The sequence below is a fragment of the Cydia fagiglandana genome, chromosome 13 (assembly GCF_963556715.1).
Source record: "Cydia fagiglandana chromosome 13, ilCydFagi1.1, whole genome shotgun sequence".
NCBI classification, from domain to species: Eukaryota; Metazoa; Arthropoda; class Insecta; order Lepidoptera; family Tortricidae; genus Cydia; species Cydia fagiglandana.
In genome coordinates, this window is record NC_085944.1 from 2,534,650 (window position 1) to 2,554,051 (window position 19,402).

Below are 19,402 nucleotides of genomic sequence, written 5' to 3' on the forward strand. Positions count from 1 at the left end.
TTCCCATAGAAACAATTAATGATTTTAAAAAAAGCCGCACCCGTGACGGATATAATAATATGTAGTTTGCCAAAAAATCACAAATAATTCGTAGTATAATCACCTGCAAAGATATTACGGTTTGTTTTGTTTCTTGAGTAAGTAATAATGATTTTTTGTTCCTGCTCCATACATTTTTTTTAAGTGAAACTTCTTTAGCGGCGCTGAGCACTTTTTGAGGTGGGGAAAAAATGATAAACTCGATACAGCGTAACACATAACGCGTAACGACGACGACGACGGCTGACGTCATGTGTCACGCACAATGTTATTCACCAAACAACTTTAGTCATAACGTATCATAATCAGGTGAATTATTTAAAACTGGAACTTTTATATTATTTAAGCAATAAAGCTCAATGTTCTAATCTTGTACGGGCTGAAATACGAGAATCTCACAGTTACATTCTAACTTTATTCAAATATAATTCAATAAAGCTACATCTTGATAAAATCGCTAATAAAAGTGAAAACTCAAAATATCATGACCAAATATATTTAGATGCGAGGTCTGCAAGGTAACTTTACAATTTCTATTCGAATTTTAAACAATTAACGCTACAAATTTAAGCTCACTAGCCAGCAATTTCGGAACTAAAGTTTTTCAATAGTAAGGAGGATGGGTCAATTATACATAGGTAGTTCTGCAGACATTTTGGACTAGTCATTGAGTTTTCACTTCTGTCGGCACTCCAGGGGGCCGATTTTTGAAATTCGATCGTTCGATCGTTCGGAAATCGGTGGAAAACGGCGAAATGCTAATTTTTGAAATACTAGCGATAGAAATTGGGAATCGAGTGGTATTGACCACTCGTTTTCAATTCTATTAGTAGAATTTAAATGCCTAGTAGTAGAGATATTATTGAACGAAATTTAATACACGAAATCGAGTAGTCGAATTTAAAAAATCGGCCCCCAGGAGTGCAATACGATTTTTTTTTAATTCGTAACTCTCATTCCACAACTTTCATTCCTAATCGTCTAAAATTCATAGGCATATTCATAACAATGCCTAGCAAAACCGATTTCAATCAAGAAAACATAAAAATAACAACTTTGGTTTCTATGTCAATGACAGCCTAATTTCAGCCCACAGTGTGGCGTCAGTCCTCACAAATTGGTATTCAACCGTCCGCACCTCATTTTATCGGTAATATCGGTCAATATCGGCGGTTGAATTCGGCGAACCAAGTTGGTGTTTGCATCCGCACCTCCTGATTCGATTGGGCAATTTAATTAGATTGGCGAAAAATTTACTAGTCAGGATCTGGTCAGGATACGCCTTTAGCCCCCATTCCCACGGGCGCTTTTACAACGTGCGTTAAAAAAGCGTTTGAATGACACCAATAGATACATGTGTATTTATTCACACGACAGCGGTGGCGCTTTTTATCACGCGTTGTTAGATTTTCGACTTACCTAAGCCTTGGTCATTAAATCGAATTTAGAGTGCGGACAGATTAAAGCGCTTTTTTAACGCGCGTTGAAAAAGCTCTCGTGCGAATGGGGGCTTAGAGTCCGTCGTTGCGACCGGCTGTAACGACCGATTTGTAAAAATGCATCGTTACATTAGGTTCGTGTTCTATGTATAAGCCCCTTTAGCAATCACCGCTACCTGTGGCCTATTTTATAAAGCTACAAGTTACAATTTACAAGCGGAAGTCTCGTTCTAACACATAGGGTTAGAAAGAGACTTCCGCTTGTAAATTGTAACTTGTAGCTTTATAAAATAGGCCACTGATTGGCTACTAGGCTAATCAAATTCAAATTTTTCAGTTATGACATTTATAATGGGACCAACTTCGTAATCACTTAAGTTTTTTTGGCCGTTTCATGCATTTTGATCGAGTGGATGTCGACGTTTTCTATGGGAAGGCCAATATTTTTTTTGGGATTTCGGGGTTGGTCCGATAGAAAAAGTTGTTCAGTATGACCCAGTATGACGGGCGTAAGCCATAATGCTATGTTGGGGGCTGCAATAGTGTCCTGGCTGCTCCTTCGTCGGATGCTGCCATGGCGCTATTGCAGCTTGTACGAAAGGCTTTATATAGAATAAGTTAGTGGTAAGAATGTATAAATTTGTAGTTTTTTATGGAGCGACATGTTCACCTCAGTGACAAGCTCTAAAAATAAATAGAAAAAAAAACCGGGCAAGTGCGAGTCGGACTCGCGCACGAAGGGTTCCGTGCCATAATGCAAAAAATAAACAAAAAAAAGCAAAAAAAAACGGTCACCCATCCAAGTACTGACCACTCCCGACGTTGCTTAACTTTGGTCAAAAATCACGTTTGTTGTATGGGAGCCCCATTCAAATCTTTATTTTATTCTGTTTTTAGTATTTGTTGTTATAGCGGCAACAGAAATACATCATCTGTGAAAATTTCAACTGTCTAGCTATTACGGTTCGTGAGATACAGCCTGGTGACAGACGGACGGACGGACGGACGGACAGCGAAGTCTTAGTAATAGGGTCCCGTTTTACCCTTTGGGTACGGAACCCTAAAAAAGTATGACGGGCGGCTATACTAATCTGTAGACACATATTATTAATCTGTGAGCTAGTTCAGCTAATATTTCACGTGCATCTGTTATTTGTGCACGCTTTTTGGAAATAATTATATCTCTGGCGTCAACAATCGGAATCTTTTTTTTGAGTTGAGGGATTGCGATGTTGAGGCTTGATTTTTGATCTGAAAGAATCGCTTGGCAGGCGGGTTGGCGATCGCAGTCGAGTACACCGAATTTGAGGGACGCTGCTGCCTGTCCACCGGTGGTCTTGGACGTGGTTTAAGGACATACCCGTTTATTCAATTTAGAGGGCTCTAATATCACCATAAATCTAAAATTGGAGATTGTCGCCAATTTCATTACTGATCAAATCGACCGATTCGATCAGTCCCGAAGGAATAAGGAAGTCTTCGTTAAATAATACAAAAAGAGAGTGTGTAACTCAGAAACTTAGGTCAGATCCAACGGTCTACTTCTGTTAAAAACTATTAATAAGAATTCTCTGTAAAGGCTTCGTCACACAGGCGCGTTTTCCGGGCGGCGCGTGAGCGGGGCGCGCCGCGTAGCTAAAGCCCCTCATTCACACTCCTACCTTGTCGTCCGCCTCGCAGGACTACGGTGTAAGATATAGCTCACACACCATCCTACTTTGTAGTCCGCCTCACAGGACTACGGAGCAAGAAATAGCTTACACACGGTACTAAGGGCCTACCGCGAACCACGTTGGACGTGCTGCCTCCCTGTCACACTTACGTACGAATTTACACGCGCGACAGAGGGGCAACACGTCGAACGTGGTTCGCGGTAGGCCCTCTGTTTTGCCGTCCATCACCAGTACTATGGCATCCTACTTGAGTTTGTAGGACGGCTCGTAGTCCGCAACCCCCATACACGATCCTACCCAACGAGGCGGATTACGAGGCGAACTACAAGATAGAGTGTGAATGGGGGGCTTAACAGACTATCGCACCGCACCGTGACCTTGGAGTGTCGCACCCATAAGTGAGAGCGAGAAACGTATATCTCTTTTCTTTGTTAGTAGAAAAAGGCGGCAAATTGGAAAAATGTAGGCGCGAAGGGATATCGTCCCATGGAAAATTTTAATTTCACGCCTTTTTTTACTGACAAGATTTGCTTGACCACCTATAGCTACTTTACATATAAAACGCTCACGCCCCGCTCGCGCGCCACCCGTAAAACGCGCCTGTGTGACGAAGACTTAATTATAGTTCGTCAAACCAATTTGACAGTCAGTAAGCCCCCATTCGCACGACAGCTTTTTCAACGCGCGTTAAAAAAGCGCTTGAATCTGGTCGCACTCTAAATTCGACTTAACGACCATAGCTTAAAGTCTAAAATCCAACAACACTGGATAAAAAGCGTCACCGTTGTCGTGTGAATACATAAATGGTTATCCATTTGTGTCATTCAAACGCTTTTTTTAACGCGCGTTGAAAAAGCTGTCGTGCGAACGGGGCCTAAGAACCAGGAAAACTATACTCATTTAAAGTAGCTAATACACTATCGCACCGCACCGCGACCCTGGTGCGTCGCACTCATGAATGAGAGCGAGAAACAGATATCTTTTTCTCGCCCTCACTTACCGGTGCGAAGGGTCGCGGTGCGGTGCGATAGTGTGTTACTACTTTAAATTCGCAAATTGCAGGCACCTTTCTCTGTCATTCTATTCTAATTATAGCTGGTTTAGCAAATCTTATCAATAAAAAAAGGCGCGAAATTCAAATTTTCTATGGGAAGAGATCCCTACGCGCCTAAATTTTTCAAATTTGCCGCCTTTTTCTACTGACCAGATCTGCTTGACCAAGTATACATTTCATGGATCGAACAATTGTTTCCGTCTGGAAGAAAAATATATCTCTTTCTCGCTCTTACTTATGGGCGCGACGCACCAAGATCGCGGTGCAGTGCGATAATATGTTAGCTACTTAACCTTAAGCGCCCTCCAGACTATGCGCGTGAATCGCGGGCGAAGCCGCGAACGCGAGTGTGGAGTCTAGTTCGCTGATATGCGAAATCGACTCCAGACTCGCGTGCGCGGCTTCGCGCCGCGATTCGCGCACGAGTGTGGAGCGGGCTTTACCATTACCTGCTTATTTTTTGCGCATGGCAACATTATTGAATCGTAAACTTAAAAATCGTCGCCTCATCCCTAGAATATCACTCTATGTGTCAAATATTTATAGTCTGTGGTGTGGAGCGAAAAGTGGACGCCATTTATTGGGCTGTACATTCTTGGGTTGAGCAATCCCGGGTCGAGCATTATCGGTACGGGCCAATAATATGCGACCAATATTCAGCGTCCACTAAATGGATTCGTATTATTGGGTCGTGTATTATTGGGTTGAGCGTTATCAGGGTGTACAAGCTCGGTCCGTGCCAATAATATGAAGCCACTCTTTTAAAGTAGCTAACACACTATCGCACCGCACCAAGGTCATTGTGCGACGCACCCATAAGTAAGAGGGAGAAAGAGATGTCGCTTTCTCCCTTTTACTTATGGGTGCGTCCCACAATGACCTTGGTGCGGTGCGGTAGTGTGTTAGCTACTTAACAGGGCAGTAGTGTACAACCCAATAATACGCATCCAAAAAAGTGGACGCCTATTATTGGGCTGTACATTATTTGGTCGTGTATTAACCGGACTCGTTATCATCATCTGTCATTGGTGACAGTTCGCTACAGCAATGAGTATAATTTAAAACATAAAAAACAATAAAAGGTCTTTTTTTGCGCAACTTTTTCCTTCAATAATAAAATTAGGTTATTTATAGAACCAATTTCTTGTTTATAAAAAAAGAAATGTCAAAACCATTCACTTCATTTTTTTTAACAATTATCCATTCAGTTCACGCTTAAGGCGTTTTTTACTTTTATAGCTGTTTGTGTTTTTTTTTTAGCAAAAACGCTTCTAATTTTAGAGTCGGTTTGAAGCAAATAACAGAAAAACGCCTCTTAAAAGTGGTAAAAAAGGATTCTTTGGCGGGAATTTAAAAAAAGTAGACGGAAAATTTTCGCTCCAACTTTTAAAAATTGTTATTTATTAGTTTAAAGTAGTTTAAACTGACTTAATTTGTATATATTTAATGTTAAAAGTTGTAAATAATTATAGATAGTGTTTTAACAATGGGAGATAACGAGGGGGGCGGGGAAAACCCGCCCACCCTCAAGCGCTCCAAAACCGACGGCCAAGGCGGCACGGACGATGGCGGCGGGGGTGAGCAAACTAATAGTGCTTATTTACCGTACTTTAAACCGGACTACAAAAGACTATACCCTGAGAACTCGGGAAAACTAGAGTTTAAAGTTTTTGTAGAGCATGTGGACGCAAAGGACAGATTGGGAAATAAAAGTCCAATATTTCTCAACCACATATTCACAAATGGCATAAAAGGTGTAACAGCTATACAGCGCGTAAACGCTAACAAAATTGCAGTCGTTTTCAAGCAATATAATAATGCAAACAACTTTCTAAGCAACACTGCATTTTTGACCAAAAACAACATGAAGGCGTACATACCGGCGACCCAAATCGAAAAAACTGGGATAATTCGATTCGTGCCAGTCAATATCTCGAACAAGGATTTATACACAAAGTTGAGCTCTATTTATGAGATCATAGCGGTCCGCCGCTTCACGAAAAAAATCGGACAGGATCGTGTTCCCTTACAGACGGTGAGCATTACATTCTTGTCGCATGTACTACCGGACAATGTACAGTACGATTTATTCTCGTACCGAGTATTTGAATATGTGCCTCCACTACTGCAGTGTTTCAAATGCTTTAAATTTAATCATGCAGCTAAAGTATGTAACGGAAAACAGCGTTGCTCCATTTGCTCGGGCGACCACTTTTATAAGGACTGTGACAAACCGAATGACTTATGTTGTGCCAATTGTAGCGGCCCCCACTTGGCAATTTCAAAAGCTTGTCCTGTAAAACTTAAAAAAATAATGGAAAAGAAGACAAACATCACATATGCTTCTAAGGCTGACACGAGAAAAGTCGAGTTTCCGGCGTTACCTGACAAAAGCAAAACTGTAAGACCTGAAAAAACACCAAAAACACAATCGCAAAAACCTGTTCCTTCTACATCAGCAGAAATCCCGAAATTTGACATTAAAAAAGAATTGTTACAGAATACAGATTTAATGAATGCACTGGTTAGCACTCTCATAGAATTAGCCAACAAGACCGATTCCAACCCAATCACTAATAGTTCTATTAAAGATATGCTTATTAAAAACATTAAATAATGGATCCTACACACATTCGTATTGCTCAATTCAATATTCAATCTGTTTCAAATAAAAAACCGTTGCTAATTAATTTTCTAAAACTTAATAATATTGATGTTTGTCTTCTTAATGAAACCTGGTTAAAACCAACTACTGCTTTTAGAATACCTAATTATAATATTTACTGCAAATATAGTAAAAATGGACATGGCGGAGTTGCTATACTTGTTAAAAATATATACAAACATACTTTTATACAAACTAACTTTTATGAAAGTATTCAAAATGTAGCGATCTCAATTGTGACTGACCGAGGGCCTTTATCAGTTTTATGTGTGTACTGTCCTCCAAACCGTCCACACATAAGACTAAATAGACTTAAAAATATAATTGAAAAATTACCAACACCTATAATAATATCAGGAGATTTCAATGCACATCATACAGCGTTTGGTTGCGCTACTAACCAATCCCGAGGTAACACACTGTTCGATATTATAAGTGACTTAGACTTATGTATCTTAAATGACGGAAACCCAACTACAGTTACTTACCCTAATCGAAATCCTTCAGCGATCGATGTTAGCTTCTGCAGTGCAAGCATAGCACCTCTGTGCGAGTGGCAAGTCCACGACGACCCTATGGGCAGTTATCACTACCCTACTATAGTTAGTATATTGACCTCTCTTGAAAAATATCAAATAAGTGACCCTATAGATAAATTTATATATACTAAAGCTGACTGGAGTAAATATAAAGAGCTTTCAGAAGAGGTATTTTCGGATTTTCCTTTAAATGAGAATGATCCTATACAATTATATGACAAATTTACTTCTGAACTCCACCTATTAAAAATACAATGTATCCCAAAACTTACTAAAAATACAAACTTTATTAGCAGACCGCCGGTTCCTTGGTGGAATAAAAAATGTGAGGATAGTGTCATTAAAGCCTACGAGGCATTAAAATATTACAGGGCGAATCCATCCATAGAAAATTATATTACGTACAAGAGACTTGTTGCTCTTAAAAAACGCACAATAGCAGAGGAAAGAACTAGTAGTTGGCGTAGTTTTTGTGCTTCTTTAAATCGATGTACACCTATTGGGTTAATATGGAACAATATTAAACGTTTTAAGGGATTAAAATCTAAGCAGATAATTAAAAATGATGAATTTATAGAACCATTTATAACTAAACTAACCCAAGGTTGTAGTAACGATCCTAGCTCTATAGAAAGTTTATTTGAAAGTAACAATGATAATAATGAGTCTAAGTACCTTATTGAACCTTTTACTTGGGAGGAATTCATTGTAAGTCTGCAATCTAGGAAAAATACTACCCCAGGCTTAGATGATATACCATACCTACTTTTAAAGAAGCTGCATGTTAATGGTCAAAAAGTTTTGCTAAGAATTATGAATTTACTTTGGATACATGGCAAAATACCTCAATCTTGGAAAACACAATGTGTAGTACCTATTTTGAAACCAGATAAACCTCTTAGTGAGGCCAATTCTTATAGACCAATTTCTCTATCATCATGTATTGGTAAGGTTTTTGAGAATATGATAAAGACTAGACTTGATTGGTATGTTGAGGCAAACAACATATTGCCTCCATTTCAAAACGGCTTTCGACGAGGTAGAAGCTGTTCTGACAGCTTCATATCTCTTGTTTCTGATTTAAAATTAGCTAATTATAACAAGTCACATGCTGTTTGTATATTTTTAGATGTACAAGGAGCATTTGACAATGTTGATCCTACAATACTAGTAAAAGTTCTATCTAATATTAATATCCCTGGGAAATTATGCAAATGGATATTTAATTTCTTAGATGATAGAGAGCTATATGTAAAATTTAATAACATATTACATGGACCACGACAAGTTTCCAAAGGCACAATGCAAGGAGCAACGCTGTCTCCTTTACTGTATAATTTGTACACTAGCGAGATAAACTCATTTGTAAATAGTTCTAATGTTAGTATACTGCAATTTGCAGATGATCTTGTAATATATTCTATTAATTCTAATCTAGATGTAGCTAAAGCTCACATTAATAATGCACTTAATGAACTTCATGTTTATTACAATAATTATTTACACTTAAAGATAAATCCTGACAAAAGCAAGTTATTAATATTGAGCAAAGACACAACAAATGTAAATATTGTATATAATAATGAGATTATTAGAGAAGTTCCTTCTCATAAGTTTCTAGGCGTAGTAATAGATAATCATTTAAATTTTGAGCTACATGCTAAGCACATAATTTGTAATTCTGTTAAAGGTTTAAATATTATGAGATGTCTTGCCGGTATATCTTGGGGTGCCGACCCTAAAGTACTGTCCTTACTATACAAAACCCTAGTCAGAAGTCACTTTGATTATAGTTTTCTTGTACATATGAATACTGATCACACACATAAGTTACAAATAATTCAAAATAAGGCAATGCGAATAATATCGGGGGCAATGTGTTCAACCCCAATAAGAGCAATGGAAGTAGAGACAAAAACAATGCCTTTACCTGTCAGATGGGTGTTGTTAGCTTACAGATATTTAATTAAGATATATGCTAAAAATAATCAAAGTATAATAAGAAGAATAAAGGGTCATCCCAGAATTCCTAAGTTAACAGCATTACTCTTACAGGTGGAAGCTAAGTTTAGTAATATATATAAAAATGAAATTTGGCCATGTTATGACGATAGCTTTAATAGTAAACTTTTAAACATTACAGTATGCACAAAATCTATCAATAATAATACTGATTTTCTACATTTCTTGTCACAAATTCCCAATTATTACAAATTATACACAGATGGTAGTAAAGCAGAGTCCCATGTTCGAAGTGCAGTGTATGATCCTCAGACTAAATTTGTACAAAGCTTTAGGTTGCATGATTTATGTTCCATATTTACGGCTGAAGCATATGCTGTATTTGAAGCCCTGAAAGTTATATTAAGAATGTCAGAATATAAGCATTTCTTTATTTTCACTGATTCACTTAGTTTAATTTATGGATTACAGAATAATCAATTGCATTATAAAGATAATTTTATATTGTACCAAATTAAAAAGTTGTTATTACAACTGAAAAATAATAATGTAAATATTAATTTTATGTGGATTCCATCCCATACTGGTATAACAGGGAATGAAGTTGCAGACAAAGCTGCTTATTTAGGTATCAACGAATTAGATGTAAGATGTAGTACTAGAATTCCACTAACTGATTGTCAAGCTTCTGTTAAGACTGTTGTGGCTAAGATGTGGATAGATTTATGGACCAAAGATAGAGAGACAAAAGGAAGATGGTACGCTAGTATTCAAACCGACTTACCTGGAAAGCCTTGGTATGAGAAGATAAAGATTGGAAGTCGTAGCTTTATTACCACCATCAATAGATTGAGGTTTGGTCACAACTGTGCACCAGCGCACTTAGCCAGATTTTCGATTATAGCCGATGGTACATGTCCTCACTGCCAGAATGGTAGCGTTGCAGATGTTGAACACCTTATATTTAAATGCCAAGTGTTTGCGTTTGAAAGACTCATCCTTGCAAGTGAATTAAGTGAAGTGTTTGATAATAATGTCCCCCGCCGCCTCACTGATATTCTTAAAAATGTTGACAGTTACGTTCCATTATACAAGTATATAAAAACAACAGTGTTGAAGATATAAAGTGAAGTGTGTTGTAATAAAATTATTAGTGCATTCTTTGCCATTTAACTCTTTAAATGAAGTGTTCTAACAATAGCAAAATAAAGACTTGGCTTAAAGGACTCGCATCCAGGCCATAATTGTTAAAAAAAAAAAAAAAGTGGTAAAAAAGGATTCTTTGGCGGGAATTTAAAAAAAGTAGACGGAAAATTTTCGCTCCAACTTTTAAAAATTGTTATTTATTAGTTTAAAGTAGTTTAAACTGACTTAACTTGTATATATTTAATGTTAAAAGTTGTAAATAATTATAGATAGTGTTTTAACAATGGGAGATAACGAGGGGGGCGGGGAAAACCCGCCCACCCTCAAGCGCTCCAAAACCGACGGCCAAGGCGGCACGGACGATGGCGGCGGGGGTGAGCAAACTAATAGTGCTTATTTACCGTACTTTAAACCGGACTACAAAAGACTATACCCTGAGAACTCGGGAAAACTAGAGTTTAAAGTTTTTGTAGAGCATGTGGACGCAAAGGACAGATTGGGAAATAAAAGTCCAATATTTCTCAACCACATATTCACAAATGGCATAAAAGGTGTAACAGCTATACAGCGCGTAAACGCTAACAAAATTGCAGTCGTTTTCAAGCAATATAATAATGCAAACAACTTTCTAAGCAACACTGCATTTTTGACCAAAAACAACATGAAGGCGTACATACCGGCGACCCAAATCGAAAAAACTGGGATAATTCGATTCGTGCCAGTCAATATCTCGAACAAGGATTTATACACAAAGTTGAGCTCTATTTATGAGATCATAGCGGTCCGCCGCTTCACGAAAAAAATCGGACAGGATCGTGTTCCCTTACAGACGGTGAGCATTACATTCTTGTCGCATGTACTACCGGACAATGTACAGTACGATTTATTCTCGTACCGAGTATTTGAATATGTGCCTCCACTACTGCAGTGTTTCAAATGCTTTAAATTTAATCATGCAGCTAAAGTATGTAACGGAAAACAGCGTTGCTCCATTTGCTCGGGCGACCACTTTTATAAGGACTGTGACAAACCGAATGACTTATGTTGTGCCAATTGTAGCGGCCCCCACTTGGCAATTTCAAAAGCTTGTCCTGTAAAACTTAAAAAAATAATGGAAAAGAAGACAAACATCACATATGCTTCTAAGGCTGACACGAGAAAAGTCGAGTTTCCGGCGTTACCTGACAAAAGCAAAACTGTAAGACCTGAAAAAACACCAAAAACACAATCGCAAAAACCTGTTCCTTCTACATCAGCAGAAATCCCGAAATTTGACATTAAAAAAGAATTGTTACAGAATACAGATTTAATGAATGCACTGGTTAGCACTCTCATAGAATTAGCCAACAAGACCGATTCCAACCCAATCACTAATAGTTCTATTAAAGATATGCTTATTAAAAACATTAAATAATGGATCCTACACACATTCGTATTGCTCAATTCAATATTCAATCTGTTTCAAATAAAAAACCGTTGCTAATTAATTTTCTAAAACTTAATAATATTGATGTTTGTCTTCTTAATGAAACCTGGTTAAAACCAACTACTGCTTTTAGAATACCTAATTATAATATTTACTGCAAATATAGTAAAAATGGACATGGCGGAGTTGCTATACTTGTTAAAAATATATACAAACATACTTTTATACAAACTAACTTTTATGAAAGTATTCAAAATGTAGCGATCTCAATTGTGACTGACCGAGGGCCTTTATCAGTTTTATGTGTGTACTGTCCTCCAAACCGTCCACACATAAGACTAAATAGACTTAAAAATATAATTGAAAAATTACCAACACCTATAATAATATCAGGAGATTTCAATGCACATCATACAGCGTTTGGTTGCGCTACTAACCAATCCCGAGGTAACACACTGTTCGATATTATAAGTGACTTAGACTTATGTATCTTAAATGACGGAAACCCAACTACAGTTACTTACCCTAATCGAAATCCTTCAGCGATCGATGTTAGCTTCTGCAGTGCAAGCATAGCACCTCTGTGCGAGTGGCAAGTCCACGACGACCCTATGGGCAGTTATCACTACCCTACTATAGTTAGTATATTGACCTCTCTTGAAAAATATCAAATAAGTGACCCTATAGATAAATTTATATATACTAAAGCTGACTGGAGTAAATATAAAGAGCTTTCAGAAGAGGTATTTTCGGATTTTCCTTTAAATGAGAATGATCCTATACAATTATATGACAAATTTACTTCTGAACTCCACCTATTAAAAATACAATGTATCCCAAAACTTACTAAAAATACAAACTTTATTAGCAGACCGCCGGTTCCTTGGTGGAATAAAAAATGTGAGGATAGTGTCATTAAAGCCTACGAGGCATTAAAATATTACAGGGCGAATCCATCCATAGAAAATTATATTACGTACAAGAGAATTGTTGCTCTTAAAAAACGCACAATAGCAGAGGAAAGAACTTGTAGTTGGCGTAGTTTTTGTGCTTCTTTAAATCGATGTACACCTATTGGGTTAATATGGAACAATATTAAACGTTTTAAGGGATTAAAATCTAAACAGATAATTAAAAATGATGAATTTATAGAACCATTTATAACTAAACTAACCCAAGGTTGTAGTAACGATTCTAGCTCTATAGAAAGTTTATTTGAAAGTAACAATGATAATAATGAGTCTAAGTACCTTATTGAACCTTTTACTTGGGAGGAATTCATTGTAAGTCTGCAATCTAGGAAAAATACTACCCCAGGCTTAGATGATATACCATACCTACTTTTAAAGAAGCTGCATGTTAATGGTCAAAAAGTTTTGCTAAGAATTATGAATTTACTTTGGATACATGGCAAAATACCTCAATCTTGGAAAACACAATGTGTAGTACCTATTTTGAAACCAGATAAACCTCCTAGTGAGGCCAATTCTTATAGACCAATTTCTCTATCATCATGTATTGGTAAGGTTTTTGAGAATATGATAAAGACTAGACTTGATTGGTATGTTGAGGCAAACAACATATTGCCTCCATTTCAAAACGGCTTTCGACGAGGTAGAAGCTGTTCTGACAGCTTCATATCTCTTGTTTCTGATTTAAAATTAGCTAATTATAACAAGTCACATGCTGTTTGTATATTTTTAGATGTACAAGGAGCATTTGACAATGTTGATCCTACAATACTAGTAAAAGTTCTATCTAATATTAATATCCCTGGGAAATTATGCAAATGGATATTTAATTTCTTAGATGATAGAGAGCTATATGTAAAATTTAATAACATATTACATGGACCACGACAAGTTTCCAAAGGCACAATGCAAGGAGCAACGCTGTCTCCTTTACTGTATAATTTGTACACTAGCGAGATAAACTCATTTGTAAATAGTTCTAATGTTAGTATACTGCAATTTGCAGATGATCTTGTAATATATTCTATTAATTCTAATCTAGATGTAGCTAAAGCTCACATTAATAATGCACTTAATGAACTTCATGTTTATTACAATAATTATTTACACTTAAAGATAAATCCTGACAAAAGCAAGTTATTAATATTGAGCAAAGACACAACAAATGTAAATATTGTATATAATAATGAGATTATTAGAGAAGTTCCTTCTCATAAGTTTCTAGGCGTAGTAATAGATAATCATTTAAATTTTGAGCTACATGCTAAGCACATAATTTGTAATTCTGTTAAAGGTTTAAATATTATGAGATGTCTTGCCGGTATATCTTGGGGTGCCGACCCTAAAGTACTGTCCTTACTATACAAAACCCTAGTCAGAAGTCACTTTGATTATAGTTTTCTTGTACATATGAATACTGATCACACACATAAGTTACAAATAATTCAAAATAAGGCAATGCGAATAATATCGGGGGCAATGTGTTCAACCCCAATAAGAGCAATGGAAGTAGAGACAAAAACAATGCCTTTACCTGTCAGATGGGTGTTGTTAGCTTACAGATATTTAATTAAGATATATGCTAAAAATAATCAAAGTATAATAAGAAGAATAAAGGGTCATCCCAGAATTCCTAAGTTAACAGCATTACTCTTACAGGTGGAAGCTAAGTTTAGTAATATATATAAAAATGAAATTTGGCCATGTTATGACGATAGCTTTAATAGTAAACTTTTAAACATTACAGTATGCACAAAATCTATCAATAATAATACTGATTTTCTACATTTCTTGTCACAAATTCCCAATTATTACAAATTATACACAGATGGTAGTAAAGCAGAGTCCCATGTTCGATGTGCAGTGTATGATCCTCAGACTAAATTTGTACAAAGCTTTAGGTTGCATGATTTATGTTCCATATTTACGGCTGAAGCATATGCTGTATTTGAAGCCCTGAAAGTTATATTAAGAATGTCAGAATATAAGCATTTCTTTATTTTCACTGATTCACTTAGTTTAATTTATGGATTACAGAATAATCAATTGCATTATAAAGATAATTTTATATTGTACCAAATTAAAAAGTTGTTATTACAACTGAAAAATAATAATGTAAATATTAATTTTATGTGGATTCCATCCCATACTGGTATAACAGGGAATGAAGTTGCAGACAAAGCTGCTTATTTAGGTATCAACGAATTAGATGTAAGATGTAGTACTAGAATTCCACTAACTGATTGTCAAGCTTCTGTTAAGACTGTTGTGGCTAAGATGTGGATAGATTTATGGACCAAAGATAGAGAGACAAAAGGAAGATGGTACGCTAGTATTCAAACCGACTTACCTGGAAAGCCTTGGTATGAGAAGATAAAGATTGGAAGTCGTAGGTTTATTACCACCATCAATAGATTGAGGTTTGGTCACAACTGTGCACCAGCGCACTTAGCCAGATTTTCGATTATAGCCGATGGTACATGTCCTCACTGCCAGAATGGTAGCGTTGCAGATGTTGAACACCTTATATTTAAATGCCAAGTGTTTGCGTTTGAAAGACTCATCCTTGCAAGTGAATTAAGTGAAGTGTTTGATAATAATGTCCCCCGCCGCCTCACTGATATTCTTAAAAATGTTGACAGTTACGTTCCATTATACAAGTATATAAAAACAACAGTGTTGAAGATATAAAGTGAAGTGTGTTGTAATAAAATTATTAGTGCATTCTTTGCCATTTAACTCTTTAAATGAAGTGTTCTAACAATAGCAAAATAAAGACTTGGCTTAAAGGACTCGCATCCAGGCCATAATTGTTAAAAAAAAAAAAAAAAAGTGGTAAAAAAAGTAAAAAAGGCGGGATCTGAAAATACTTACTGAATTGGATAGTGTAAATTGTGTTTGACTAAAAAATATAAGAAACGCGCTCGCTATAAAAATGAGTTCTTCTAGTGAAGAAAATGATATTCTTACGCTGACGCCTACTGAAATTCAAGAGACAGTACAGGCAGTGGCTAGTAATTTGCTACCAGAGAAATCGCGGGCTAGTACTTATAGTTATGCAAATGTTTTCTTATTTCCTCGCAGTAGTCGTGAAAAGCACTATGTAATGCCTCGGCCGGAAACGCTAAAGATGGACTCGTATTATTCGAGGGCCTCCACTAACGTGTCGGCCCTCGAATTCACTCGTCCATCTTTTGGCGGTTTTCCGTCCTCTCCTACATGTACTATATCCTAAAATTATAAAAAAAATCTGAGATTCTTACAATGAGCTCTTTGATTTGATATGTAACTCGATATAGTATGAAAAACTTTATTTTTAAATTTTCTCATTTACCCCCCAAAATATGGAGGCCATATTTAAAATTCAATTTTATCACACTCGCTCAGTAAAATATGTGGAATTGCACGTAGGCGTAGCGGGAGTTATAGAAAATTCGTTTTCCCTAGGGAGTTATGAAGTTTCTAGTGCCATAATTAACAGTTTTTTGTCTTTAAACTTATTTTTTGTATCGCAAGTGTGAGGAAAAACATTGTGTGTATCTCAGGGCGTAATAATATTGCAAACTCGAGCCTATAAATCGCTCCGGCAAGCCGTCGCGATTTAACTTACTCTCGTTTGCAATATTCAACTTACGCCCCATGTTGCACAATGTACTATTATTTACGTTACACGTCCATCTTTGGGTCACAAACTTACATATTTGTGCCAAATTTCAACTTAATTGGTCCGGCAGTTTCGGAGACCTCTCTCTTCCCCTGGCTCAAGGGCTACGGCCGGGGACTTTTGATATGTTCACCTCCTAGATAGTTCAAATAAAAATAGGTACAAAGTCAAAAATTGTGTTACATGCATTTCCTTCTATAGGTACTTTTTTGAGAATTTGTTGCCTGGTCTAATTTTGAGTTATTTTTTGTTATAATCAGCGAAATTTTTGTCACAATTTGCCGCCCCTAATATCTTGCCGCCCTAGGCCCGGGCCTACTGTGCCTTATGGGAAATCCGCCACTGTATATTACGTCCAGAGTCCGGAATTCTCGCACCATTTTTGAGCTATCGTAGGGTCTTCTCGTTTATCTCGTTTATTCGACTTCCGATATCGATAAATACATAATACAATATGTAAAATATGATCACGAGTAGAAGTAAACAACATGCAGTCTTATCGCGAATGAGCGATCTCTTCGAGATAACCTTTGGATACCAACTTATAGGAAATTATAAATAGAAATTAAAATAATTATATTTTATTGTTTCTTATAAATAATTTGTGGACTGCTTGTGCCTTTTAAACATTTCTCTAAAGAAATTGCAACGAGAATTGCTATCGAGCCTAATGATATCATGTTATGTACCTACCCGTAGGTGCTAGCCATTAACCTGATGACTTCCGATTAGTAGTTTTATCTGCATGTCACTAACATAACGTGTCTAATTTATTTGCCTCTCACATTTTGTGTAATGAGAGAGAGACGCAATGACATTGGACGAAGAAATTGGATAGGTGGAATACCATACTAAGCTAACGGCACACACATTTATTATGAATTATGATATGTGTCAAAAGCAGATGCGGTTCGCTTGTATTGAGTAATACAATACGGCTGCGGATAATTTATTTTCCCTCAATCACAGACAATGTTCTGACTTGTGCACACGACAGGCGACAATTTAAGGCAAACAAAAACGGTAAAATTGAACTGGGCCGGACAAACCGGTTGCCTTATGCAGTTAATTACGGTAAGTAGCGATTTTTGTTATGATTCTTATTAACCCTGTCCATAGACTAGGAATCCTCTAGTCTATACCGAGTTTAGAGCAATTATTTCATGCAACCGATGATGCCAAAAATGCGGGGGTGCGCGGGACGAGGTGAGCGAAGTCCCGTGCCGTGATTGGTCCGTTCAAAGACACTGACGTCACACAAAGACAATTTCGACTCGAACATGGAGTAAAATTACCGTATGCGTGGCAGAGGGGGTAGCGCGACTATGCTCAGTCTAGAGGATGTTTTGTCTGTGACCCTGTCACATTTCGTGTATTTAGACTAGGTATACTGTAGGTACTTAGTAGGTATTTTAATTTGACCGATTCTGGTTGGAACAAATTAGGGTGCAGTAAATTAAAATGAGATTAATAACCCACAAATTACATACGTAATCTAATTTCTTGAAACAAAACAACATGTTGAGTAATTCCAGAAATGGAATCAAATATGATATAATTATGAGGTTTTTTTCGGTTATTAGGAAGCCTTACATACCTATTTTTTAACGATTGATTGTAGCGACATCTAACGTTTATTCTATTTAAAAATTCTTAGTGTCTCAGAGTTCTTCAACTGCACTTATAATCTTTACTTACTTTCAGATGTTTTCTACAAGCGTATGGTGGCTGTCACTCGTGACCCTCACTGCCGCTGACTACGTCACTTGGCCCGGCTGCCCATTGGCAACCGTCAAACGAATCATCCAGCCCAACACCCCAGACCCAGAGGCCACTATTCTAGACCTCAAGGAATGCAACATCAGCCACATTGAATACAACAACTTCGCACATCCCAATCTCGAGTTACTTGCTATAAGCTCGAACGATATAACAAACCTAAATGCCGACGTGTTTAAATCTCTCACCCAACTAAGATCCTTATATTTAGGATACAACAGAATTAAAGGGAAAGATATACCTCCGAACATCTTCGAGAATACTCGACGATTGGAAAGAATAGGTTTTACGGGAAATAACATGACCGGTACGCCTCAAATTTTACTACAGGGCTTAGATTCACTAGGTACACTATGGCTAGACAATTGTTCCTTGCAAGAAGTACCTTTTTTCGCCGCACACAAATCTCTCAAACAGTTATACCTCTATGATAACCAAATTAAGACATTGGACAACCCAGACAAATGTATTTGGCTCCAAAATTTAGTAAAACTCCATCTATATAACAACTTAATTGAATTTATTCACGAGGATTTCTTTCGGCCTCTAATAAATATAGAAAACATAGATATAAGTCGTAATAAAATTCGATACCTCCCAGATAAACTATTTACGAATTTAACTAGTTTAAGAACCGTTAATTTAGAGAAAAACCGTATTGAATACGTAACCCTTGAATCATTTAGCGGCTGTAGAAACCTGTCTCATATCAACTTGTCTTACAACAAGTTAACATTTTTGCCGTTAAATTTCGTTTGTCAGTTTGGTAGGCTTGAGTATTTGTATTTCGAACGGAATCCATGGCAGTGCGCTTGTTTGAACGACATACTTATAGAAGTGAAGTCAAAGGCGGTACAGTATAGAGATATAGACAATAAGGGTAGTTCTGCGGCTTGCATAGCTGTTGACTTTCGTTGTCATAGGTTGAAAGATGTTCATCGCGAGCTTTTTGATTCTATAATACAAGACAGTGTCTAGAGGTTTTAGTTTAGAGCGGTAGTAGGTCGTAGGTCTGTACTGTAACGTCTATAACTACGATCTGATA

The 19,402-nt window shown here is 36.9% G+C and overlaps 1 protein-coding gene across 1 annotated transcript; it reads left to right on the plus strand.

Moving 5' to 3' along the window:
* The first annotated feature begins 17,568 nt into the window (after positions 1–17,568).
* Positions 17,569–19,335, plus strand: LOC134669768 (leucine-rich repeat-containing protein 15-like). Its single transcript, XM_063527394.1, has 2 exons — positions 17,569–17,652; positions 18,283–19,335. Exons 1-2 carry the CDS (start codon positions 17,638–17,640, stop codon positions 19,333–19,335), a joined length of 1,068 nt encoding a protein of 355 aa, XP_063383464.1. The 5' UTR covers positions 17,569–17,637.
* Positions 19,336–19,402: the final 67 nt, after the last annotated feature.